Source organism: Rhinopithecus bieti, unplaced genomic scaffold (assembly GCF_001698545.2).
Source record: "Rhinopithecus bieti isolate Rb0 unplaced genomic scaffold, ASM169854v2 scaffold_74680, whole genome shotgun sequence".
NCBI lineage: Eukaryota > Metazoa > Chordata > Mammalia > Primates > Cercopithecidae > Rhinopithecus > Rhinopithecus bieti.
In genome coordinates this window covers 611,029-637,695 of record NW_016828033.1, presented here as the reverse complement: position 1 = coordinate 637,695, position 26,667 = coordinate 611,029, and the positions used below count along the sequence as shown (strand labels likewise).

Here is a 26,667-nt window from a genome sequence, read left to right as displayed (position 1 = left end):
AAAAAAAAAAAAAAAAAAAAAAAAAGAATTGTGATTGAATGTTGTAAAAGTGAGAAATTAATTTGGTAAGAATTTACATCTTTGTAAGATTCGTTCTTTTCTTTTCTTTTTTTGTTTTTTGAGGTGGAGTTTCACTCTTGTTGCCCAGGCTGGAGTGCAATGGCACGATCTCGGCTCACCGCAACCTCCGCCTCCCAGGTTCAAGCAATTCTCCTGCCTCAGCCTCCCTAGTAGCTGGGATTATAGGTATGTGCCACCAGGCCCAGCTAATTTTTTGTATTTTTGGTAGAGACGGGGTTTCTCCGTGTTGGTCATGGCTGGTCTCGAACTCCCGACCTCAGGTGATCCACCCGCCTCCGCCTCCCAAAGTGCTGGGATTACAGGCGTGAGCCACTGGGCCCGGCCTAAGATTCGTTATTTTCTAAGATTATGGCTTGTTTCTCCATTTTTTTTAGTCTTCTATTATATCTTTCAGCAAAATTTTTTTTCTTTTTGATAGGGTCTTGCTCTGTCACTCAGGATAGAATGCAGTGGTTTGATCACAGCTCACTGCAGACTCAACCTCCCGGGCTCAAGCAATCCTCCCACCTCAGCCTCTTGGGTAGCTGGGACTACAGGTGTGTGGCACCACGCTCAGCTCTTTTTTTTTTTTTTTTTTTTTTTTTGAGACGGAGTTTTGTTCTTGTTGCCCAGGCTGGAGAGCAATGGCCCGATCTCGGCTCACTGCAACCACTGCCTGCCTGGTTCAAGCAATTATCCTGCCTCAGCCTCCTGAGTGGCTGGGATTATAGTGCCTGCCACCACGCCCAGCTAATTTTTTTATTTTCAGTAGAGACAGGCTTTCACCATGTTGGCCAGGCTGGTCTTGAACTCCTCAGGTGATCTACCCACCTTGGCCTCCAAAGTGCTGGGATTACAAGCGTGAGCCACTATGCCTGGCTGCTAATTTTTTTTTTTGAGACAGGGTCTCACTCTATCGCCCAGACTGGAGTGCAGTGGCACGATCTTGGCTCAATGGTAATCTCTACCTAAAAGGCTCAAGGGATTCTCCCGCCTTAGCCTCCTGAGTAGCTGGGATTATAGGCATATGCCATCACACTCGGCTAATTTTTGTATTTTTAGTAGAGACGGGTTTTCACCACGTTGGACAGGCTAACGCCCAGCTAATTTTAAAAAATGTTTTGTAGAGATGGGGTATTGCTATGTTGCCTAGGCTGGCCTTGAACTCCTAGGCTCAAGCAATCCTCCTGCCTCGGCCTCCCAAAGTGTTGGGATTATAAGCATAAGCCACTGTAACCAGCCTATAATTTTCTTTATGTCAGTTTCTCACATTTTTCAGTAAAGATAAATATTTTATAGTAGTGTTACTGTTACCACTGTGAATGGAGAAAATAATAATCAAAATAGCTAATATGTATTGAAGGTTTACTATGTGCAGGGTAGCTTCGAAATGCTTTACTCTGTTAACTAATTTAATACTTATAATAACTTTATAGGAGCTATTATTTACATTCCCATTTTGTGGATGAGAAAACTGAGGCCAGAGGGCTAGGTTCACAGTCCTAGTAAATGAATGAACAGGGCTTTAACCTCTTGCTATCTGGTTTAGCAGGCCATACTCTTAACTATCATATTATTGGGATTTTTTGAAATCAATTATGTCTTTTAACTGGTTATTCTTAGTACATGAGAAGCTACAGATTTATTTTATACTTATCTTGCATCAAGTGACTTCTCTGCATTCTAGTATTAATTCTCATCATTTTAAAATGGATTCTTATGAATTTTCTATGTGTACAATCATATCATCTACAAATAATGATAAATTTACCTCTCCCTTCCTAAAAGTTGTAGTCCCCTTTTTTCTATTTCCAATCTTATTATATTGGATTTTTCAGAATAATATTAAATAACTCAGTGATGAGACTAGATATTCTTGTATCTTTTTTTTTTTTTAAGAAAAGGTCTCACTATGTTACCCAGGCTGACCTCGAGCTCCTGGACTCAAGGAATCCTCCCGTCTCAGCCTCCTGAGTAGCTGGGACTATGGGCACTTACAACCATGCAGGGTAGCTCATTTCATCTTTGTTGATCTTATATATACACATATATGATGAATATAAAAACTATTAATATTTATGGCCGAGTGCGGTGGCTCATGCCTCTAATCTCAGCATTTTGGGAAGCCAAGTTGGGCAGATCATGAGGTCAGGAGTTTGAGAACAGTCTGGCCAAAATGATGAAACCCTGTCTGTAATAAAAATACAAAACAAATTAGCCAGGCGTGGTGGCACACGCCTGTAGTCCCAGCTACTCGGGAGGCTAAGGCAGGAGAATTGCTTGAACCCAGGAGGTGGAGGTTGCAGTAAGCCCAGATCGCACCACTGCACTTCAGCCTGGGCGACAGAGCGAGACTCCGTCTCAAAAAAAAAAAAAGAATACTTATAGAAAATGCAGTTAACGTACTGTGTTCTCTTATTTGACAATTAACAACTGTTAAATTTTGTGGTTTTTTTTGNACTGCACTTCAGCCTGGGCGACAGAGCGAGACTCCGTCTCAAAAAAAAAAAAAGAATACTTATAGAAAATGCAGTTAACGTACTGTGTTCTCTTATTTGACAATTAACAACTGTTAAATTTTGTGGTTTTTTTTGTTTTTTTTTTTGAGACGGAGTCTCGCTCTGCCGCCCAGGCTGGAGTGCAGTGGCCGGATCTCAGCTCACTGCAAGCTCCGCCTCCTGGGTTTACGCCATTCTCCTGCATCAGCCTCCCGAGTAGCTGGGACTACAGGCGCCCGCCACCTCGCCCGGCTAGTTTTTTGTATTTTTTAGTAGAGACGGGGTTTCACCGTGTTAGCCAGGATGGTCTCGATCTCCTGACCTCGTGATCTGCTCGTCTCGGCCTCCTAAAGTGCTGGGATTACAGGCTTGAGCCACCGCGCCCGGCCATATTTTTTGTTTGGTTTATTTTTGACCTATTCTATAAAGAAATTTGCTAATACCTTTGTGTTAATTATTGGTATAAACCCTAATTGGTTGTGTTATATAATTACTATATTAACATACTGTTAAGTTTTATTTATTAATTCTAAATATTTTAGGAATCTTATATTTATATCCATAAGTGAGGGTCTATAGCTTTTTTGGGAGTGTTATTTCTGACAGATTTTGATATTAGATGTGTTCTGTCTTCATAAATAAATTGGGTAGTTTTCCATCTTTTTCTATGTTCAGAACAGTTACTGCTTTCTATTCATTTTGACAGATAAACACTGTATAATAGAGATGACAAAAAAGAGAATGCAAATCTGCACAGATTATTTTGCCTCAGTAACTCTGCCACTTTTATAACTAGAAGACAGCCTTGATTGTGAAAAAGCAATTTGGAGCAGTAGGAGGGTCAAACACGCCATTATTTTGGTGTTGAAGAGTGTGGCTGGCTGGGCAGGCACAGAGGTGATTGAAGGTGGGCCTGGGGAGGGAGGCAAGCACTGAGGGAGTAGGGGAGAACAATAGAAGATGAAAAGAGGTTTCCAATGGGCTAGAGGTGTTTAAACAAGGACAAAAGAACAAGATAAGGTGGAACAATTGGGCCTGAAAGTGAAGAAAGCCGGGGGATAAGTGGGAGCATTATCTGGGAATGGGGACCCCTTTCCTCCAGAAAGTCTCCAGTGCTCCGTCCTGTTGGTCACTGGCTCCTGTTGGAGACAGTAACATTATTTCTCACCCAGGGTATTTGCCCTTCTGTCCCACCATTTCCCTATCTTCATCTCAGCCAAGGCAAAAGCCCCATAGTATAACAGTGATTCACATGCTTCTGGGCCCAAAAGCTCAGCATGCAGGGCAGAGCAAAGCAGAGCATAATGTAGACTTCACCAACTTTGACTTAACACCTAGGGACAAGACCTGTTCAAGGTGCTGTATTTCTTTTCATTCCTTCCCTTCTTGCTCCTCTACAACTCATGTAGACAGACCCACGGTTACATGCTGTTTTTTATGGCATAGGAAAGTGCTATAGGAAAGCCTGAGAGCAACGTGGTATAGAGTTACTGAGAAGTGTTCAGCATGATGCTAGCCACAATGCTAAGGCCGTTTGGAATGAAAAGACAAAGACAACACAGACCAAAGAAATTCAGCCCATGTAAACTTACTTTAGGGTTAGTCAGAAATTCTAGGCTCTTTTTACATGAATCCTTTAGAAAATTATTTTAACTGATGGCAAAACTGACATTATTGTTTTATAGATTATCCTCTCTCCCTCTCACCCATGATGGGTTAGTTAACAACCAACAGAGCAGCTACCAGTTTGACATCAGGAGCGAGATGCCAGGAGCACAGATGGTCCACAATCTAGACAATTAGCTTCTAAAGAAAAAAAAACGTCTAACAAGTCTTCCATGAATGTAGAGTTTGGTTGGGCACAGCTAGGGCAGAGAACAAGCAGACCTCCTCAACAACTCTTTCTTTTACCTCTTAAAATGCTGGTGAAGGCCGGGGGTCATGACTGACACCTGTAATCCCAGCACTTTGGGAGGCTGAGGTGGGTGAATCACCTGAGGTCAGGAGTTTGAAACTAGCCTGGCCAACATGGTGAAACCCCATCTCTACTAAAAATACAAAAATTAGTCGGGTGTAGTGGTACACACCTGTGGTCCCAACTACTTGGGAGGTTGAGGCAGGACAATTGCTTGAACCCGGAAGGTAGAGGTTGCAGTGAACTGAGATCATCAGCCTCCTGAGTAGCTGGGATTACAGGCGCCTGCTATCACACCTTTGGTATTTTTATTAGGGACGGGGGTTTTGCCATATTGCCCAGGCTGGTCTCGAACTCCTGACCTCAGGAAGTGCACCCGCCTCCACCTCCCAAAGTGTGGGATTACAGGCGTGAGCCACCACGCCTGGTGGGTTTTCCAGCTTTCATTCTTCTGGGGCACTTGCATTGCACCCAGGGTTCCCCAGAATTTATCCTACCCCACACTCTTTTCGTATTTCCTATGGCTCTGTCCCCAACGAGCTATGGTGATCTCAGTCTCATGACCTCAGTTCTTTCTTCTGGCGACCTCCATCTCATCTGGTTCAGATCACTGTTCATCCAACTTTCTATTACACAGCGCCCCCTAGACCTTCAATTCAGCATGAATAAACCCAAACCCTGATTTCCCAAACCCTCTTGCATTTCTCTCTCACTGCATGGACAGAATCCTAGGCATCACCCCTGACTGCTTTCTCAGGACTCCCTGCCAGTCGGTCCCTAAGTTCTGCCAGCGGCGCCTGCGTGGGGCCTCTTGTATCGTGTTCTCCTCTCCATCCTTGTTGCCGAGCCCTCAACACCAGTGGGCCTCCTGCCTTCAGAAGTTCCCATTTCCCTCCCTGTGTCTTTCCTTGCTTCCTTTCTTTCCATCTCTCTAGCAGCTATTGACATGGGAAAATGTAGATTCTCTCTGGCCTCCACGCCAGCCAATTTCATGACTGCTGCCCACTGTAATTAATGAATTCCTTTTCTCTATCTTGAAGTGTGTGTGTGTGTGTGTTTAGGCGTTTATTCACACCTTTTGTGTTTGAAACACAGAACACAAATCACTAGGAAGTAGTAGCTGAGTTAGCAGTTTATTTTAATATGTAACATAATAAGGTGACAAAGCCCATTTTAATAGCACCAGCCATTAACCCTGTTTTCTCAATGTTCATATGCACGTAAATAATGACACAAGGAAAACACTTTTGAAGGTAGTTACGGGAAAAGCTGACATTAGATGGCTGCAGAACCCAACCAATTTAGGACCCGAAAATGAAAGCGTTAAGATAATAAAGAAGCTTCAAACGACGAAAAGTAAGGAAAATCAGAAAATGCTCATGAAGTGCCCCACCGAGCCAGCCAGGAGTCGAACCTGGAATCTTCTGATCCGTAGTCAGACGCGTTATCCATTGCGCCACTGGCCCTGAGACGAAAGTACGTTTTTCCGTGATGCTCCTTCAAGGTTGTACTGCAGCGTTTCACGGGCGATGTAGTCTCTCAACGGAGTGCTGCAGATACACTAAGCATTCTGGGAGATTGAAGTTCGTCAGGAACCAGACTCTGAGATTGGTGGATCTTCAGGAGCCACGCCGTACGCCACTGCGCAGCCCGCGGATTGGCGGGAAAAGCCACTCCCCATCCCTCCCGTTCGGGAGCTGTGGCAGACGCTCTGGTTGTTAAGGCGACTCGTCCCGCCTTCTGGGTCTCTAGTTTGGCTTTGTGATTGGCTACTAGTATCAAGGAATCCCGGCGTGGACAGCGCGAGGAAAAAGATGGCGGCGATGGCGGTCGGGGGTGCTGGTGGGAGCCGCGTGTCCAGCGGGAGGGACCTGAATTGCGTCCCCGAAATAGCTGACACACTAGGGGCTGTGGCCAAGCAGGGGTGAGGGCCAGACCTCCACGAGCGGAAAGCGGGGTCTGAACTCGGGGACGGAGAAGGGCAGACTAGTCATCCCAGAGAAACTGGGGTGAGGGGGTCGGCTAGGATGAGGAGGGGAGAGACTATTACTCTTTGGAGGGGAGAAGCCTCGGACCCAGTAACGTGAGGAAAAGAACTTGTGGGGGGCCTGTGGTCACTGAGTCCCAAAGTTGGGAGAGTTGTTGAGTAAACTCTAAAGGGCTCTGGAGGTCGCGATTATTGTCTGGGAGTGGGAGGAGGTGTTAGGGGGCAGTGGAGAGAAGAGGCTAATCTTGACGGGGGAGGCATGGGCAGAACTGGGGCAAATCTGGATGTGATGGTCTTGGAAACATAGTGACACCTGAGGAGAAAAAAATTCTACTTGTGGATTTCCATCGTTTTCTCCTTACTCATATTTCCCATGGCTGTGTTTTGGGGAGAAATTGAGGCACAGTACAGCAGAGATATCCCCCAAGGTGGTCTGAACTCAGCAGCCTAGTAGGGTGAACTGATGGCAGCTGAAAGGGCTGTGCAAAATCAAAATAGCCTAAATCCAGTTGCTTGGCTTTCTGGCACTGCTGCTCTCTTTACATGATTCTGGGTCTGTCGCGGTTGTAGGTTTGATTTCCTCTGCATGCCTGTCTTCCATCCGCGTTTCAAGAGGGAGTTCATTCAGGAACCTGCTAAGAATCGGCCCGGCCCCCAGACACGATCAGACCTACTGCTGTCAGGAAGGGGTAGGGACCATCCCATATGCCCCTTAATTATTAGAGGCAATAACAACTTCTGCTTTATCGGGGCCCTGATTCTTCTCCTTTTCTGACTTGGATATATTTGTTAGTCCCTGGGATATAGATAATTTGTTTTCTCCTTGCTTCTCTATTCTGCATCAGGCTATCCCATGTCTATGTAGAAAAAACCTTTGTCTCTCATTTCTACTCTCAATTCCCAAAACTAAAAATTGAACAAGTAAAGTGCTGAACCTTATTCAGTATTTGTCTTTCTTGGGTGGGGGAGTGCAGACTGGAATACTCTAATTGTGGGAAAGCTTTCTCCATGGATTCGTCCAGACTCAAAAGTGGAGAAGATTCGCAGGAACTCCGAGGCGGTAAGACTCTTTGACTTCTCTGCTGGATCTTTCTAACCAAGCTGGGTAGGGAGAGTGGTCCCCTCCCACCCCCAATAACTTGGTAAATCAACTGATACAATGAAATTAAAGCTATTAGGCTGGACCCCATGGTGCACACCTATGATCCTATCACTTTGGGAGGCTGAGGTTGTAGGATCACTGGAGCTCAGGAGTTTGAGACCAGCCTGGGCAGCATAGTGAAACCCCATCTCTATAAAATATACAAAAATTAGCCAGGCATGGTGGCGCATTCCTGTGGTCCCAGTTACTCAGGAGGCTGAGGTGGGAGGATCAGTTGAGCTTGGGAAGGTTGAGGCTACAGATGAGTGGAGATTGTGCCACTGTACTCCAACCCCTGGGTGACAGAGTGAGACTTTGTCTCAAAAAAAAAAAAAAGAAAAGAAAAGAAAGCTATTTGCTTGTTATCTCAACCTTTTCCTTTTCATCTCCATTCCAGGCCATGTTACAGGAGCTGAATTTTGGTGCATATTTGGGTCTTCCAGCCTTCCTGCTGCCCCTTAATCAGGAAGATAACACCAACCTGGCCAGAGTTTTGACCAACCACATCCACACTGGCCATCACTCTTCTATGGTATAGCTAAGGGGCTCCTTTCCTGCTGCATATCATGGTAGTCAGATTGTGCTAAGTACCTTCTTGTGCCTAGCCATTCAGTGAAGGGTGTGTTTGGCAGAATTGAAGTATCAGTATTGCCGGGCACAGTGGCTCATGCCTGTAATCCCAGCACTTTGGGAGGCTGAGGTGGGCAGATCGCTGAGCTCAGAAGTTCGAGACCAGCTTGGGAAGCCTGGTGAAACCCTGTCTCTACAAAAACCAAAACCAAAACAAAAAAACACAGATTAGCTAGGTGTGGTGTCACACGCCTGTAGTCCCAGCTACTTGGGAAGCTGAGGTGGGAAGATGACTTGAACCTGTGAGGCGGAGGTTGCAGTTAGCTGAGATTGCACCACTGCACTCCAGCCTGGGTGACAGAGCCAGACCTTGTCTCAAAAAAAAGGTCAGTATTGCACACCTCTCCATCTAAAAGTGGTATGAAGAGAGTTTCAAAACATGCAAATGTAATTATTTCGGAAACTTACGTAAGATAAGGCAGATATTTACATAAGGATCTATACATAAGGTACATGTTCACTTACAAAATCACAAATTGGGAAAAGCATATAAAGGGATTAATGAGGTCTGGATGAAGTTTTTTGATTGAGGGAAACTTTCTGGAGCCAGTGAGTTCAAAAGAGTGTTCTAAAAGGGTGACTGTTCATGTGCAGTTCTGGATGCGGGTACCCTTGGTGGCACCAGAGGACCTGAGAGATGATATAATTGAGAATGCACCAACTACACACACAGAGGAGTACAGTGGGGAGGAGAAAACATGGATGTGGTATGTCTCCCTTTGCTGCTGTGATAGGGTGAGGGGAAGTACAGGGTGAAACCTGTAGGGAGGTCTCCTTGAGCTATGGTGATTGGTTGGCCATATCTAGTTGACTGTACTTTTCTGTATTTGACTCTGAACAGGTGGCACAACTTCCGGACTTTGTGTGACTATAGTAAGAGGATTGCAGTGGGTGAGTCCATGAGAATCCTGGGATGGGTGTTGCTTCTCTGACCTCCCATGAATAAGATTCAGGAATTTTGTATATAGTATACAATTTTGCTACTTACCCTCTGTCTCAGACTGCCTTTCTCTTAAAGAGGTAAACAGATTTTTCACAAAGGAGCAAGGAAGGGTTTCTTGCCTGGCAGTGGTTGACAGTTTTTCTTTGTCTCATGTAGCTCTTGAAATTGGGGCTGACCTCCCATCTAATCATGTCATTGATCGCTGGCTTGGGGAGCCCATCAAAGCAGCCATTCTCCCCACTAGTATTTTCCTGACCAATAAGAAGGGATTTCCTGTTCTTTCTAAGATGCACCAGAGGCTTATCTTCCGGCTCCTCAAGGTGAGTGGTAGGAGGGTTCTAAAGGTGGTCCAGCTATACATCTTGCCTTATTTACCTGTGTATGATCGTTTTTTCCTGTGAGGCTGACTCTTTTTCTTTAGTTTCTGGGGAGCAATTTCAGTGAAGTTGGGAGTCTTGAGAACAAAAAGATAAATGCCAGTAATAGCCCTAGAAACCTTTCAAAACAAACCAAACCTCATGAGAACTTTGCAGAAGGTTTCATTTAGGAAGTTACAGCAACGATCCATGAGGCTCTTTGGGTGTTGATGATACTTTTATGGCATAAGAGGGCCTTTTTTTTTTTTTTTTTTTTTTTGAGACAGAGTCTCACTCTGTCACCCATACTGGAGTGCAGCGGTGCAAACTCAGCTCACCAGAACCTCTGCCTCTCAGGCTTAAGCAATTCTCCTGCTTTAGCCTCCTGAGTAGCTGGGATTATAGGCGTGCACCACTGCTGCCCGACTAATTTTTGTATTTTTAGTAGAGACGGGTTTTACCATGTTGGCCAGGCTGGTCTTGAACTCCTGACCTCAAATGATCCACCCACCTCAGTCTCCCAAAGTATTGGGATTACAGGCGTGGGCCACCACGCTCGGCCAAGAGGGCTTTTTACAAGTTTACTGAAACCTCATGCTGCCTTTGTTGGTATTGGAACAGATGCTAGAGAACGGGTTGGTCTGGGCCAGGCACAGTGGCTCACGCCTGTAATCCTAGGACTTTGGGAGACTGAGGCAGATGGATCATCTGAGGTCAGGAGTTTGAGACCAGCCCGGCCAACATGGTAAAACCCTGTCTCTACTAAACATACAAAAATTAGCCAAGCATGGTGGCACGTACCTATAGTCTCAGCTACTTGGGAGGCTGAGGCAGAAGAATTGTTTGACCCTAGGAGGTGGAGATTGCAAGTAAGCCAAGATCAAGCCATTGCACTCCAGCCTGGGCAACAGAGCCAGACTCCGTCTTTAAAAAAAAAAAAAAGGAGAGCTGTTGATCTGGGCCATATTTTACACTGGGCTCTTTGGCCATATACCATAATATTCCAGAATCTTGGTTTGCGGGCTGTGTCTGATAGTCTGACTTTTCTTACAGTTGGAGGTGCAGTTCATCATCACAGGCACCAACCACCACTCAGAGAAGGAGTTCTGCTCCTACCTTCAGTACTTGGAATACTTAAGCCAGAACCGTCCTCCACCTAATGCCTATGAACTCTTTGCCAAGGGCTATGAAGACTATCTGCAGTCCCCGCTTCAGGTGGGTCTGGAGTGCACGGAGAGTAGGAAGGTGGGGTGAAAATGTATCTTGAGAATATATGCCTCCAAATATTACTAAAGCTCAGAAAGCAGTGGAAAGTTTTTGATATTTTAGTGCATTGTCCTTCGCCAGAGACTGGCTAACTTTATCCTTTTCCTCATTCATCAGCCACTGATGGACAATCTGGAATCTCAGACATATGAAGTGTTTGAAAAGGACCCCATCAAATACTCTCAGTATCAGCAGGTACTGTGTGGTATGCAGGGTGAGGAAAGCACAGGGCTAGCATGACCTGGAGAGACTGGGATTACAACCATAGGATATTCTCTCCTCCAGGCCATCTATAAATGTCTGCTAGACCGAGTACCAGAAGAGGAGAAGGATACCAATGTCCAGTGAGTGCTTTCCCCTCAATCCCAGGGACTTGCATACCTACATTTGTATATGCCAAGTCTGCTTGACTCTTCCCTTTCTTTCTTAGGGTACTGATGGTGCTGGGAGCAGGACGGGGACCCCTGGTGAACGCTTCCCTGCGGGCAGCCAAGCAGGCTGACCGGCGGATAAAGCTGTATGCTGTGGAGAAAAACCCAAATGCCGTGGTGACGTGAGTAGCAACCTGCTTGCTGGGAAGTTAGTCTCCGTTGCCAAATTTCCTTAACATGTCTCCTCACCTTATTGTCTCTGTTTCAGGCTAGAGAACTGGCAGTTTGAAGAATGGGGAAGCCAAGTGACCGTAGTCTCATCAGACATGAGGGAATGGGTGGCTCCAGAGAAAGCAGACATCATTGTCAGCGAGCTTCTGGGCTCATTTGCTGACAATGAATTGTCGCCTGAGTGCCTGGATGGAGCCCAGCACTTCCTAAAAGGTGCCCCCAGGTTGGGGTGTAGGTGGAGGGTGATGATGGATGAGACATCTACCTGGGAGGAGGGTACAGGGTTTAGGGAAAAGTGAGTTGGACCTGGGTCACATCATATGAATTTGAGAGCTACTGCTCCACTGCCTCTGTGCCCTTAGCAAATGAAGTCATCTCTTCAAACCTCAGTGTTCATATTTGTAAAATGAAGGGAGTGGGCCAGGCGCTGTGGGAGGCCAAGGTGGGAGGTCAGGAGTTCGTGACCAACCTGGGCAACGTGGCAAAACCCCGTCTCTACTAAAAATACAAAAATTAGCCAGGCGTGGGTGGTGCACGCCTGTAATCCCAGCTACTTGGGAGGCCGAGGCACGAGAATCGTTTGAACCCGGGAGGAGAAGGTTGCAGTGAGCCAAGATTGTGCCACTGCACTCCAGCCTGGGCAACAGAGCGAGACTCCGTCTCAAAAAAATAATGACATAAAAAATAATGAGGGGAATGGACTCCTTGAGCTGACATATGTACCCTGAGCTTAGCTTTCATCAGAAACTTTTGTGGGACTTTGTGACCCCACAAAAGTTAAGAACTACCAGATTAGACTATCTTGGGTTCTTTCAGTTTTTATCTGTGTAAATTAACCTAGAAGTGGAATCATCCGTGACAGTAGTTGGAAGGCTGGCTTAGTAATGTGACAACATGCATTTGTCTCTTTCTTCCATGCCCATGCCAACGTTGGTTGGTTTTGACATGGGAGGTTTGATCCTTCTGATCCTTCAGTTAGTACAGACATACCATTTCCCTCCCTCTGGAACTAATTTGACTCTCCTGCTCTGCAGATGACGGTGTGAGCATCCCCGGAGAATACACTTCCTTTCTGGCTCCCATCTCCTCCTCTAAGCTGTACAATGAAGTCCGGGCCTGTAGGGAGAAGGACCGTGACCCTGAGGTAAAAAACCACTCTCTGGAAAGTGGTACTCTTTAGTCCTCTTCTTTTTCTGTATTTGCATCAGCTATTTTCTTCTGCTGGGGATGAAGAGGCGAAGAAGTTAGGGATTGGGGAAGCACTAAAGTAAAACTTTTTTTAATCCTTGGGGAAGTAGGTATCTCCTGTCTGTCTTCCCCAACACTCTCTCTCTCTGTCTCTGACAGGCCCAGTTCGAGATGCCTTATGTGGTACGGCTGCACAACTTCCACCAGCTCTCTGCCCCCCAGCCCTGTTTCACCTTCAGCCATCCCAACAGAGGTAGATTCTTTTATGACTGTCCTCTGACTAGAGGGGTGTGGGCTTTTTCCTTCCTCCTGCTTTCTTCCCTTGCTGTCCCTAGTCTGCCTTATCTACTCTTCCCTTCCTGGGTCTTGCTCATGCTTTACCAAGTTGTCTAGAGCTTCTGGCCCCTTGTCATCCACATGATTATTTCCTGACAGATCCTATGATTGACAACAACCGCTATTGCACTTTGGAGTTTCCCGTGGAGGTGAACACAGTACTGCATGGCTTTGCAGGCTACTTTGAGACTGTGCTTTATCAGGACATCACTCTGAGTGAGTGTCTAAGGCAGTGGATGGCAGAGTATGAGGGTGTGCTGCCTGGGCAACTTATATGTACATGTGTTATTTAGGTTTATGGGGGGCCCAGTACTCAATGAATGGAGATCTTTGTGTGATTAGAGAAGAGACCCTCTTCAACATAGGCAAAAGGCACAGCCATGGAGACCTCTGTTTTTTCATTATTTTGTCCACACAGGTATCCGTCCAGAGACTCACTCTCCTGGGATGTTCTCATGGTTTCCCATCCTCTTCCCTATTAAGGTAGGAACTGCTTTTAAGACTCCGTAGGTTAAGGAGTAACTTTTGCCTTTGGTGTTGTGCCTCTTTCCTTCTCCCAGGAAGATAGTTGACTATATGACTCATGTTCTCCTGATTTCATATGCTCATGGATCCCAGTGGTAGGTGTTGGGAGTATTTGCAGTGGCCTTCTGCCTGGCTTTCCCGCATCTATTCTGGCTACCCTTCTGTCCTCTACTTTGAGCAAGAGCCATCTTTTAAAAACTCAAATTTGATCTTTTCTCCCCTTCCCCCCCCCCCCCCCCCCCCCTTTTTTTTTTAAGAGACAGAGTCTCGCTCTGTCACCCAGGCTGGAGTGCAGTGGTGCAATTTCAGCTCACTGCAAGTTCCGCCTCTCCGGTTCATGCCATTTTCCTGCCTCAGCCTCCCTAGTACTTGGGACTACAGGTGCCAGCCACCATGCCTGGCTAATTTTGTGTTTTTAGTAGAGATGGGGTTTTACCGTGTTAGCCAGGATGGTCTGGATCTCCCAACCTCATGATCCACCCGCCTCAGCCTCCCAAAGTGCTGGGATTACAGGCGTGAGCCACTGCGCCTGGCCTGATCTTACCTCTTTTTTGCTTAAAACTTTTCAATGCCTTCCCATTGTCTTTAGGATAAAAGTCAAAATCTGGAACATTGCTTGTAAGACTTGATGTGATCTAGTGTTTGCTTGCCTTTGCAGCTCCTGTCCCCTTGCTTACACTGCTTCAGCCTTATGGACCTTCTTTTGGTTCTAATTGTCGATCTTCTTTCCTACCTCAGGCTTTCATGCCTCTCTTTTGCCTGCAGAGTTCTTTGCTTGTCTCTTCACACCGTTAACCTATCTTCTAGGTCTCCTTTAAACATTTCTATTGTGAGATAAACTTTCTCTGACCTCCTAGACTAGGTTAGTGTTCCCTTTCATAGGTGTTTTTCTAGCACTCTGTACATGTTCACAGCACTCACCACACTTTTGATTATTTGTTCAGCGTCTTATTGTTCAGCGTTCTGATAGGCTTCAAATAACTTTCATGAGGGTTGGGACAGTCTTGTCATGTTTATCATTTTATCTCCACACCTACCTTAATACACTGCCATGTATAATTCATTAGCTCCACCCTGAACCTGTCTTTCTTCTTACAGCAGCCCATAACGGTACGTGAAGGCCAGACCATCTGTGTGCGTTTCTGGCGATGCAGCAATTCCAAGAAGGTGTGGTATGAGTGGGCTGTGACAGCACCAGTCTGTTCTGCTATTCACAACCCCACAGGCCGCTCATATACCATTGGCCTCTAGCCCTGCGTGCAAGTGTCCAGAGCCTTGGAAGCAGCTTCATGTTCTGCTCCTGTAGTACAGAAGGTGCAGTACATCTATAGGCTGTGATTCCCCTTGCCCATCAGAGAGGAGCATTTCAATCTGCTTTCCTGCCTTACATCAAGGTGGGCAAGGGATTATAATTAATTGCAGGGCTCAAGCCACCATCTGTGAAGACCTCAGGCCAGGGGGTGAGGAATTAGTGCTGGATTCGAAGCTACGCACTCAGCCTCAAGAGCTCCCTGGAATATCCCTGAGAACATGGGGTTTGAACAGATGTTCAGCCCTTCTCTGTTCTTGTTTTGATGGTTTTGTGTAAGAGGAAATACAAATAAAGTTATAGCCCTTTCCTGCACTACCCTGCCGCCCCCTGCCGCTGTTTTCCCACACCTCACTTAGACCCAGGCATGTTCAGATCTGTCCTCTTACCCTGTCCAAGACCTAAAGGGGCCTAGTTGTATTCCCTACTTAGGAAGCTAAGCAATGACTATTGTACTTCTGGATATAGGCCTTTCTGACCAGTTACAGTGAGCTCTTGTCCATTAGAACCTGTGGTTAGGCTTTTCTCTGGGGAGGAGGCATAGAGTTTGCCACCTTGGTAAAAGATGGAATAGTGAGTGAAGCCAGTTTCTCTTCCTGTATTCTTGAGCTACTGCACTGGCAACTGGTTACCTCTCCTTTGTTACCTCTTGGGAAGGCTGGAATCCATCCAGGAATCTCCAGCAAGAAACTACCAATTTTTTTGAACAAAACCACAGGTTTACAGTTTGAAGTCCGTAAGAGGTCTAGTCCAATTTTCCATTTTACAGAGGGGGAATTTGAAATGGGTGCAATGATGTGATATTAGTATCCAAGTCAGAATTGGAAGTCCGGTCCTCCGACTCTGGCTCTCCCCATGTTACAACCAGCTACATTTTTGGTAGCTACAGTAGACCACAGAAGTGTCTAGGGGCTCCTGGAGGCCCTTGCAAAGTGAGGGTGGACATCAGTTCCTTCTTTCCCGTTAGAGGACTCAGTACTGCTACATCCAAGGAGTCACCTGAGAAACTTTCAAATTTACCCTTGCAGTGGGAAATGTGGGGGCACTGATTTGAACGGAAGTTATGATCTGTGGGAGCAGGCTATGACGATAGGGCAGAGTGTGGACCAAGACAAGTCTGTGGCAAGATCTGCTTTGCCCAGGTCCCAAGCAGCGAGGTCAGGAGAGGTGGTCGGGAGGGTTGTTTAGGTAGCCGGCTCAGAACGGGGATTTGGAGTTCACCATCTCCGGACGTGAAACAAACGCCGCTGTTCTCTACAAAGCTTAACCGTAACGACTGACATGACTCCTTCGGCAAATCCGAAGTAGGGACGGCCAAGGATGTAAATTGAGCCTCGTTGGCTCCGCCCATCGCACTGGTCTAGTCAACTTGAGCACCGGGAGTGGGGTCGGTGGCTCCTTCACTCCCGTTCTCCGTCCCGTTTTCCCCGCCCTCCGCAAGTCATTTAACCAATGAGAGAGTGATGGGCGGCTACCAAAGGACGCTTCCATTTTCTGGAGTCTCTGAGGTTAGCCAATCAATGGGAACTCGTTGGTTGCTAAGACGCAGTTGGGTTTGCTCCACCCATACTTAGGACGTTAGCCAATGAGAACCTGTACTTTGGACGGTTGCCGCGAAACCAGTGAGGTTACTGCCAACACCGGGGTGTCTTGGCGCATGCGCAGATTGGGTAAGGTTCTGGAAGACGGCGGAGCTTCCGCCATTTTGCGGGAAGAGGAGCAGCTCTACCTGCATCGCTGCTTTTCTTGCCTAGACTCTAGGAAATATCTGAGCTTCACTCCCCACAACATACCGAAAGGAACGGAGAGAACCGGGACCCCCCTGCGGGGAACCGGAACTGGTGAGAAACCCCAAAACCTGGTCCCCACCAGACGTCACCAATGCGTGACGTTGCTGCACGGCGCCTCCCCCGACGTCACGGGCAGAAAATAGCGTCACGAAGAGATTCAGGGGAACTTTTAACGTTAAAAAAACCTTTGTTTTGACCTTGAAGTGTTAGCTACTTAAATGTAGCCCACTGGCACGACTTTAGAGGTGGGCACCCTCGTGGCTGTATCCTGCACCGATAAAGATGCGGTTTCTAGAATTCTGTGATTTTTCTTTCTGGGTCCCTACAGCCGTGACACTTAGGGTCGCCCACACTGGAAAGGGAGCATCGACCCTCCGCGGCCTAAGAGGACACACATCATCAGTTTCAGCCACTCGCACCACTATTCAGAGAGAGAGAAGGGAATTGAGCTTTCTTCCTCAATCTGTAGTCTGTCGAAGATTCATGTTCACTATGTTGACCTTTATGGGCTTTTCCCTTTTAACTTTTTCAAGCACTCATTCCAGTAGGCGTATGATGAGGCCACACATGAGGATTGAGCTCTGGGACACTGGCTCCCGCAGAGATTGTGCCAGTTGGTTGCCTATAGGACCTTTTTTTTTTTTTTTTTTTGAGACGAAGTCTCGCTTTGTCACCCAGGCTGGGGTGTGGAATGGCGCGATCTCGGCTCACTGCAGCCTCTGTCTTCCGGGTTCAAGCGATTCCACTGCCTCAGCCTCCCGAGTAGCTGGGATTACAGGCGCTCGCCACAATGCCCGGCTAGTTTTTGTATTTTTAATAGAGATGGGGTTTCGCCATGTTAGCCAGGCTGACCTCGAACTCCTGACCTCAGGTGATCCGCCCGCCTCGGCCTTCCAAAGTGCTGAGATTACAGGCGTGAGCCACCGCGCCCGGCTTATAGGACCATTTTTTAAAGCTGCACGACATGGGGTGGGCAGTCCTTCAAGTAGTTTTTATTTGTCTCATTGTTCCTCTTTTATTAAACTGCCTTCAGTTTGTAGGTGTTTGTGCTCACCTCAGTGATCAGACCCAAGAGATGGCGCTACCGTCACCCTTGGGGCTCCACCTTTTCGTGAATTCTTCCCAAATTGGTCTGACAGTGGTTCTCTCTACTCCTTTAGCAGTGGAGTCTACCTGCTGGCTTGTGCTGTGACGAGGTCTAGGAACTGACGTGATTGTGGGTCTCTAATGCTGTTTTTGGAGCAGGATGGAAGAAAACACGATAATCTGTATGTGGATGAGATTGAGTGGACCTTGACCCATAAGTTGGGACATGAAGAGAGAGTTTGAAAACTACCAGCCTGGGCCAGGTGCAGTGGCTCATGCCTGTAATCCCAGCACTTTGGGAGGCCGAGACAGGCGGATCACGAGGTCAGGAGATCGAGACCATCCTGGCTAACATGGTGAAACCCAGTCTCTACTAAAAATACAAAAAAAAAAAAAGGAAAAAACTGCCAGCCTGAAAATGCATAGTGTTTGCTACCTTATTGCCTTTAGGACTTCTAGAAAGACACTAAACCCAGTGAGATTGCAAGTTTCAAAATATTGTGTTGTATATGTCTGCTTAAATAGATGTATTTGTTTCTGAGTGAAAACTTTTTACATAGAGGTTTATTTGTAGAGGCTTGTAAACTTAAGTGAAAGTTTTAGTGTGTGTGTTAAGTTGTTCCTTACCCTGCATTAGCACTCAACAATGAGCAGTTCTTGAAATCAGGCATTTCATTTGGAGGGGAAAAGGCAGATTGTAAAAAATAGTTTATAACAGAAAATTTGTGTAGAGTTGGCAGCCAAAATGACTGAAACAGCTTGAGTATCAAAAACTTTTCTTTTTAAGCCGGGCTCGGTGGCTCATGCCTGTAATCCCAGCACTTTGGGAGGCTGAGGCAGGCGGATCACCTGAGGTCAGGAGTTCGAGACCAGCCTGACCAACATGGAGAAACCCCATCTCTACTAAAAATACATTAACCGGGTGTGGTGGTGCATGCCTGTAATCCCAGCTACTCAGGAGGCTAAGACAGGAGAATTGCTTGAACCTGGGAGGTAGAGGTTTCAGTGAGCCGAGATTGAACCATTGCACTCCAGCCTGGGCAACAAGAGTGAAACTCTGTCTCAAAAAAAAAAAAAAAAACTTTTCTTTTTAGACCCATTTTCCCATAGTGAACAAGATAGTGTATATTAGCCTAATACTTTTAAGCATACACTGTACATGCCTCAGATATAGGAGACTTACAATGAGGTTTAGCTAATGGGACTGATTATTTTGAAAAACCTATCAGAAGAACATTCATGTTCAGTGAGTATATATTTAAAAGTAGATATCTTGGTATACTCCACGGTGTCCTTTTTTTTTTCCTTTAAAGTTAATTACAAACCATATGAGAAGTAACCTGATATAATAGATATAACGTTAGATTTGAAGTCAGAAAACCTTTCTGATTAAGAATTAGCTCCTCTGGCCGGGTGTAATCCCAGCATTTTGGGAGGCTAAGGTGGGTGGATCTCTTGAGTCCAGGAGTTTGAGACCAGCCTGGGCAACATAGTGAGACCATGTCTCTACCCAAAAAACCCCCTAAAATATGAGAAGTTAGCCTGGTATGGTAGTGCACACGTGTGGTCCCAGCAACTTGGGAGGCTGAGGTTAGAGGACTGCTTGAGCTAGAGAGGCAGAGGTTACAGTGAGCTGAGATGGCAACACTACACTCCGGCTTGGGCAACAGACTAAAACCCTGTCTCAAAAAAAAAAATTAGTTCCTCCATTTGAGCTGTGTGACCTTTTCTGTTTTGGAGATTGAGACAGAATCTCAGTCTGCTGCATAGGTTGGATTGCAGTGGCATGATCACAGTTCACTGCAGCCTCAACTTCCTGGGTTCAAGCAATCCTTCCATTTCAGGCTCTCGAGTAGTTGGGACTACGGGCACGCACCACCGTGCCCAGCTAATTTTTATATTTTTTGTAAAAATGGGGCCTCACTGTGTTGCCCAGGCTGATTTTGACCTGGCCTCAAGCTATTCTCCAGCCTTAGCCTCCCAAAGTGCTGAGATTGCAGGTGTGAGCCACCCCCTCTGCCCAGCCCTTGAGCTATGTATGACTTTTAACAGTTCAAAAAACTTTAGTCTTAAAAAATTTGGGTATGAATCATATATTACCTGTCTGCAGCATTTGTTAAATTTGATTGCTAAATAAATATAAAGTGTTATTACAAAAAGTAGAAGGCTGGGCACAGTGGCTCATGCCTGTAATCCCAGCACTGGGAGGCTGAGGCAGGCGGATCACCTGAGGTCAGGAGTTTGAGACCAGCCTGGCCAACATGATGAAACTCCGTCTCTACTAAAAATGCAAAAATTAGTGGGCGCGTAGTGGCGGGCACCTGTAATCCCAGCTACTCAGGAGCCTGAGGCAGGAGAATCGCTTGAACCTGGGGGGCAGAGGTTGGCGTGAGCCGAGATCGTGCCATTGCACTCCAGTATGGGCAACAGAGTGAGACTCCCTCTCAAAAAAAAAAAAAAAAAAGCCCGGACACGTTGACTCACGCCCGCCCGTAATTCTGACACTTTGGGAGGGCGAGGTGGGTGGATCACCTCAGGTCCGGAGTTCCAGACCAACCTGGCCAACATGGAGAATCTGGACTCTACTGAAAATACAAAATTAGCCGGACGTGGTGGCACATACCTGTAATCCCAGCTATTTGGGAGGCTGAGACAGGAGAATCGCTTGAACCTGGGAGGCAGAGGTTGCAGTGAGCTGAGATCATGCCACTGCACTCCAGCCTGGGCAACAGAGTGAGACTCCCTCTCAAAAAGAAAAAAAAAAGGCCGAGCGTGGGGCTCATGCCTGTAATTCCAGCACTTTGGGAGGGCAAGGTGGTCGGATCACCTGAGGTCGAGAGTTCGAGACCAGCCTGACCAACACGGAGAAACCTGGTCTCTACTAAAAATACAAAATTAGCTGGACATGGTGGCATTATGGCCTGTAATGCCGCAGCTTACCTTCGGCGGGAGGCTGAGACAGGAGAGTTGCCTTGAACCTGGGAGGCAGAAGGTTTGCAGTGAGCCGAGATTGTGCCATTGCCATTCCAGCCTGGGCAACAAGAGCAAAACTCCATCTCAAAAAAAAAAAAAAAATAAAAAAAAAGAAATGAGTTCACGGTTTTTAATGTATACCCGATTTGATTTGGGATGTTGGATTCCATATTAAAGCCTTAAATTTGACTCCAAGTAATTTTTTTCTTAAGAATCTTCTCTCTCCATAACATGCTTAGCACAGTGTCTAGCAGTTGTAGGTACTGTAAATCATAGAATCATAGTTGTAATGATTACACTTACTAAGTTGTCAAAATAGGATATGGACTCTCAGGGCAGCCAGGGCAGCAGTGTTGCATAGTGCATTAGCTGCTTTAAAAAGGACGAAGTTCCTTTTTTTTTTTTTTTTTTTTTTGAGATGGGGTCTTACTCTGTCGCCCAGGCTGGAATGCAGTGGTGTGATCTCAGCTCACTGCAACCTCCGCCTCCCAGGTTCAAGCGATTCTCCTGTTTTAGCCTCTTGAGTAGCTGGGACTACAGGTGCCCGCCACCACGCCTGGCTAATTTTTGTATCTTTAGTAGGGATGGGGTTTCACCATATCGGTCAGGCTGGTATTGAACTTCTGACCTCAGGTGATCCACCTGCCTCGGCCTCCCAAAGTACTGGGATTACAGGGTGAGCCACCATGCCTGGTCAACAAAGTTCTTACAGTTATGAAAAAGTCTGATTGTGATAGCCTCCTTGCATACAAATTCCTCAGGTTTTGGGTTTTTTTTTAAAAAGCATGGTGTACATTTAACGGGCACACAATTAAACTGTATACATTAAAGTGTACACTTTCATACGTTTTGATATATTAAACACCCGTGAAACCGTCACTCCCAAAGATTTGTTTGTTTTTGTTTTTTTGAGACAGTCTTGCTTGTCATCCAGGCTGGAGTACAATGGCATGATCTCGGCTCACTGCAACCTGTGCCCTCTGGGTTCAAGCAGTTCTTGTGCTTCAGCCTCCTGAGTAGCTGGGATTACAGGTGCTTGCCACCACACCCGGCTAATTTGTTTTTTTGTTTTTTTTGTTTTTTTTTTTTTTGAGACGGAGTCTCGCTCTGTTGCCAGGCTGGAGTGCAGTGGCGCAATCTTGGTTCACTGCAACCTCTGTCTCCTGGGTTCAAGCGATTCCCCTGCCTCAGCCTCCCCAGTAGCTGGGACTACAGGTGCGTGCCACCACACCCAGCTAATTTTTGTATTTTTAGTAGAGACAGGGTTTTACCACGTTGGCCAGGGTGGTCTTAATCTCTTGACCTCATGATGCGCCTACCTTGGCCTCCCGAAGTGCTGGGATTACAGGTGTGAGCCTCCATGCCCGGCAATTTTTTTTTTTTTTTTTTTTTTTTTTTTTTTTTTTTAGAGACAGCATCTTGGTCTGTCACCCAGCCTGAAGTGCAATGGTGCGGTCTCAGCTGGCTGCAACTTCCGCTTCCTGGGTTCAAGCGATTCTCCTGTCTTAGCCTCCCAGGTGGCAGGGATTACAGGCATGTGCCACCACGCTTGGCTAATTTTTGTATTTTGTGTTTTTTTTTTTTTTTTTGAGATAGAATCTTGTTCTGTCACCCAGGCTGGAGCGCCGTGGTGCGTTCTTGGCTCATTGCAACCTCCACCTCCCGGGTTCAAGTAGTTCTTATGCTTCAGCCTCCCAAGTAGCTGGAACTACAGGTGCGTGCCACCACACCTGGCTAATTTTTTGTATTTTTAGTAGAGATGGGGTTTAACCATATTGGCCAGGCTGCTCTCAAACTCCTGACCTCATGACCGCACCCAGCCTTAATTTTTGTATTTTTAGTAAAGATGAGGTTTCACCATATTGGTCAGGTTGGTCTTGAACTCCTAAACTCAGATGATCCATGTGTCTTGGCCTCCCACAGTAGCTGGGATTACAGGTGTGAGCCACAACTCCTGGCCCCAAAATTGGCCCCAAAGTTTTTCTTGTGCCCTTTTAAAATCCTTTTCTCCCAGTCCTTCCTCTCACTCCTATCCCTAGGCAACCATTGTTCTGCTTTCTGCTTTCTTTGATATAGTTGATACAGTGATTAGTTTGCTTTTCATTTTGGAGACTGACTCTCGCTTTGTCTCCAGGCTGGAGTGCAGTGGCATGATCTCGGCTAACTACAACCTCTGCCTCCCGGGTTCAAACGATACTCCTGCCTCAGCCTCCTGAGTAGCTGGGTCTACAGGTGCACACCACCATGCCCAGCTAATTTTTGTATTTTTAGTAGAGACAGGGTTTCACCATGTTGGCCAGGATCTCTTGACCTCGTGATCCACCCGCCTCGGTCTCCCAAAGTGCTGGGATTACAGGCGTGAGCCACCGCGCCTGACCTAGTTTGCGTTTTTTAGAATTTTATATAAATGGAATTGTTCATTGTGCACTTTTGGGGGGGGGTTGTGGGGGGCTGGTTTCTGTCACTCCGTGTAATTATTTTGAGATTCATCCATGTGTGGGTTGATAATTCCAGACCAATAACATTTGAATAATTTATCCTATTGGTTTTATTTGGATTTTCTGTTTTCTTATTTGACAAACTGGTGGTAGACAGCCTGGGGAAAGGCAGTTTCTAGATGTGAGAGCTTCGGGGAGGCACATTTTACCTTGCCTACCAGAGAAAGGTTTCAAAATGGGGTTGGTCGAGCCTGTCTTAATCATCATATTTCTGAGTTACCTAAACTATAGTTGATATTAGATAGAAAATGCTTAGGGATAAGGCCCTAATTATTGGTGTTCGGGGTATGCAGAGAGGAAGACCTTAGGGCAAATCTGCATTTTGGTATTGCTTTGACTTGCTTCTGATTTTAGTCTTGCCTCTTTACCTTTTATTGGAAATAATGTGCCCTTTTTTTTTTTTTTTGAGACGGAGTCTCGCTCTGTTGCCCAGGCTGGAGTGCAGTGGCCGGATCTCAGCTCACTGCAAGCTCCGCCTCCCGGGTTCACGCCATTCTCCTGCCTCAGCCTCCTGAGTAGCTGGGACTACAGGCGCCCACCACCTCGCCCGGCTAGTTTTTTGTATATTTTAGTAGAGATGGGGTTTCACCATGTTAGCCAGGATGGTCTCGATCTCCTGACCTCATGATCCGCCCGTCTCGGCCTCCCAAAGTGCTGGGATTACAGGCTTGAGCCACCGCACCCGGCGCCCATTTTTTTTTAATTACTTTTCTTTTATATTTTCTCACATCTGTAGCAGCCAGGCCTATTTTTATTATTTAAGTTTAAACCAGGTATTTATTCAGAATTTTGAACAGTAGAGTGGAGACCTAATATCCATTTTGTAGTGAACAGTAGTTTTGACTACCATCATTTTCTCTTCATAGAACAGGATAGGTATTTTGTTTCTTCCTAGGTGTTGTTTCCTTCTATATCCTTGACTTTTTTTTTTTTTTTTTTGGTATTCTTTTTTTTTGTTTGTTTTGTTTTTGAGACAGGGTCATACACTGCTGCCCAGGCTGGAGTACAGTGGCACGATCTTGGCTCACTGCAACCTCCACCTTTTGGGTTCAAGTGATTCTCCTGCATCAGCCTCCTGAGTAGCTGGGATTATAGGCATGTGCCACCACACCCAGCTACTTTTTATATTTTTGATAGAGACAGGTTTTCGCCATGTTGGCCAGGCTGGTCTCAAACTCCTGACCTCAGGTGATCTGCCTGCCTTGGCCTCCCAAAGTGCTGGGATTACAGGTGTGAGCCACCGCGCCTGGCCTATCTTTGACTATTCCAAGCCACAAAGCAGAACTAGTTCAGATCTATAGGGTGTAAAAATAAACCTAAGAGTAAGTGACAGCTGGTAAGGTTTCTCCGCAGTTCAAGAAACAGAACTGAAATCTGTATATCCTGAAGTCTTCTTCTTGGAGGGGGAAAGAAATGTGTGGTGCTGGAAAGGGAGGAAAAATATAAAACAGGGTCTTACATATTAATATCCTCTCCCCAGATCTGACAGGATGGCATCTGATGACTTTGATATAGTGATTGAGGCCATGCTGGAAGCTCCCTATAAAAAAGAAGAGGTAATATTTTCCACCTCACTCCTGGAATTGGGTTAATAAGAAAGAGTAGTTGTCGATCATGACTTTCAACTTTCAGCATTTTATGAATCCTCTTTCCCTGCTTATTTATTATGTACAATAACTAATCATAAAAGGCATAGTCTTAGTAAGCTTTGCTGGAGACTATGGTTAAGAGCCATACTTTTAGAGAGGACCAGAAACCGGAGTGGGCACATAATGGTGCTGGTAATCTGTGCTTTGCTCAAAACTCGAAGTGACACAGTAGAAAGTCACTGTACCTCAGACCTAGCACCAATTTCATTTTTTGTTTTTCTGTTGAGACAGAGTCTTGCTTTGTCACCAGGCTGGAGTGCAGTGGTGTGATCTTGGCTCACTGCAACCTCCACCTCCTGGGTTCAAGCGATTCTCATACCTCAACCTCCCAAGTAGCTAGGATTATAGACAAAAGCCACCACGCCCAGCTAAGTTTTGTATTTTTAGTAGAGTCGGGGTTTCACCATGTTGGCCAGAATGGTCTCGATCTCCTGACCTCATGATCCATCCACCTTGACCTTCCAAAGTGCTGAGATTATAGGTGTGAGCCACTGCGCCCGTCCCAGTTTCTTTTTTAATATACTTTTTATAGAGACGGTCTTGCTGTGTTGCCTGGGCTGGTCTCGAACTCCTGCGCTCAAGGGATCTGCCTGCCGTGGCCTCCCAAAGTGCTGGGATTACAGGATTGAGCCACTGCACCTGGCCCATTTAACACCAATTTTCTTGCTTGCTTGCTTTTCCCTCCCTCTGCCCTCTCCTGCCATCCCTCCCTCCTTCTCCCTCCCCCACCTTTCTTTTTTTCTTTCCTTTTCTTTCTTTTCTTTCTTTTTTTTTTTTTTTGGAGACGGAGTTTCACTCGTTGCCCAAGCTGGAGTGCAGTGGCGCATTCTCAGCTTACCACAACCTCTGCCTCCCAGGTTCAAGCGATTCTCCTGTCTCAGCCTCCCAAGTAGCTGGGATTACAGGCATGTGCCATCACGCCTGACTAATTTTGTGTTTTTAGTAGAGATGGGGTTTCTCCATGTTGGTCAGGCTGGTCTGGAACTCCTGACCTCAGGTGATCCGCCTGCCTTGGCCTCCCAAAGTGCTGGGATTAGATAGGTGCCACCGCGCCCAACCTAGCACCAATTTGTAACTCTCTGGGAAATGTCAGTGGAGCAGATGTTGGGTAACCAAAGTTTGACATCAAAATCTGTCATGCTGATCTCTTCCTTTTAGGTAGTTTCCTTGATTCCTCTCTTACTCCCTTTGTTAGGAAATAAGGGTGCTCAAAATCTGGCTAATCAAGTGCTTTGATTTCTTCCTTGCCCACCTTTGTTCCCTTTGCCCATTGGAATCTGTGTGTCTGCCACCTTATACCTTGTGATATTTTCCTGGTGAATGCCTCAGGATGAGCAACAAAAGAAAGAAGTTAAAAAGGATTATCCTAGCAATACCACCAGCAGCACCAACAACAGTGGCAACACTGGGACCAGTGGAAGCAGCACCATCGGGGAGACAAGCAAGTGAGTGTGGGAGGAAGAAATGGGTTGGCACCTTGGGGAAGGGAAACAGTTTTGTCCATTGGAAAAATAACCAGAATAGGGAGATCGTTTCTGTTAAGAGTGCTGACTTTTAGTAATGGCTCCACTTAGGTCATGAGCATAATGGTGACTTGATTTATTTACCTAGTCTTCACTTTCCGGTGTAGATTTGTGGATTAGTCCTAGCATCAATATACTTCATTTGAATAAAATAGCAAGAGGAGCCAGGGGTGGTGGCTCACACTTGTAATCCCAGCACTTTGGGAGGCCAAGTGGAGTGGATCACCTGAGGTCAGGAGTTCGAGACCAGATTGACCAACATGGTGAAACCCCGTCTCTACTAAAAATACAAAAATTAGGCCGGGCGCGGTGGCTCAAGCCTGTAATCCCAGCACTTTGGGAGGCCGAGACGGGCGGATCACGAGGTCAGGAGATCGAAACCATCCTGGCTA

General features: G+C 46.3%; 2 protein-coding genes and 1 non-coding gene across 10 annotated transcripts in view; 2 read left to right on the top strand and 1 right to left on the bottom strand.

Moving 5' to 3' along the window:
* Positions 1 to 5,866: 5,866 nt before the first annotated feature.
* TRNAR-ACG (transfer RNA arginine (anticodon ACG)) lies at positions 5,867 to 5,939 on the bottom strand. Its single transcript has one exon. It is a non-coding gene; the product is annotated as a tRNA-Arg (tRNA).
* A 121-nt stretch (positions 5,940 to 6,060) lies between these two features.
* PRMT5 (protein arginine methyltransferase 5) lies at positions 6,061 to 15,089 on the top strand. 4 transcript variants are annotated; one of them, XM_017864236.1, is made up of 19 exons: positions 6,061 to 6,397; positions 7,031 to 7,149; positions 7,435 to 7,520; positions 7,999 to 8,133; positions 8,826 to 8,938; positions 9,073 to 9,122; positions 9,331 to 9,494; positions 10,584 to 10,745; positions 10,914 to 10,991; positions 11,082 to 11,140; positions 11,227 to 11,349; positions 11,436 to 11,611; positions 12,433 to 12,542; positions 12,746 to 12,839; positions 13,022 to 13,138; positions 13,341 to 13,405; positions 14,546 to 14,557; positions 14,673 to 14,761; positions 14,870 to 15,071. In XM_017864236.1, the coding sequence occupies exons 1-18, from the start codon at positions 6,288 to 6,290 to the stop codon at positions 14,751 to 14,753; spliced, it is 1,854 nt and encodes a 617-aa protein (XP_017719725.1). In that variant the 5' UTR covers positions 6,061 to 6,287; the 3' UTR covers positions 14,754 to 14,761; positions 14,870 to 15,071. The 4 variants fall into 4 exon arrangements, 3 of the variants coding, with proteins under 3 accessions (XP_017719725.1, XP_017719724.1, XP_017719723.1); XR_001883849.1 differs by having other exon boundaries at positions 14,546 to 14,761; XM_017864235.1 differs by having other exon boundaries at positions 14,673 to 15,075.
* Positions 15,090 to 16,411: 1,322 nt separating this feature from the next.
* RBM23 (RNA binding motif protein 23) overlaps positions 16,412 to 26,667 on the top strand; it is a 21,909-nt gene continuing 11,653 nt past the window's right edge. For 2 of the 5 annotated variants that reach the window (XM_017864230.1, XM_017864229.1), the window contains exons 1-2: positions 24,584 to 24,659; positions 26,082 to 26,197. In XM_017864230.1, coding sequence (XP_017719719.1) covers positions 24,594 to 24,659; positions 26,082 to 26,197 — 182 coding nt within the window. In that variant the 5' untranslated portion in view covers positions 24,584 to 24,593. Of the gene's footprint in view, positions 16,598 to 17,706; positions 17,815 to 24,583; positions 24,660 to 26,081; positions 26,198 to 26,667 lie in introns of those variants that run through there. The other 3 variants (XM_017864231.1, XM_017864232.1, XM_017864233.1) reach the window with 3 other exon arrangements.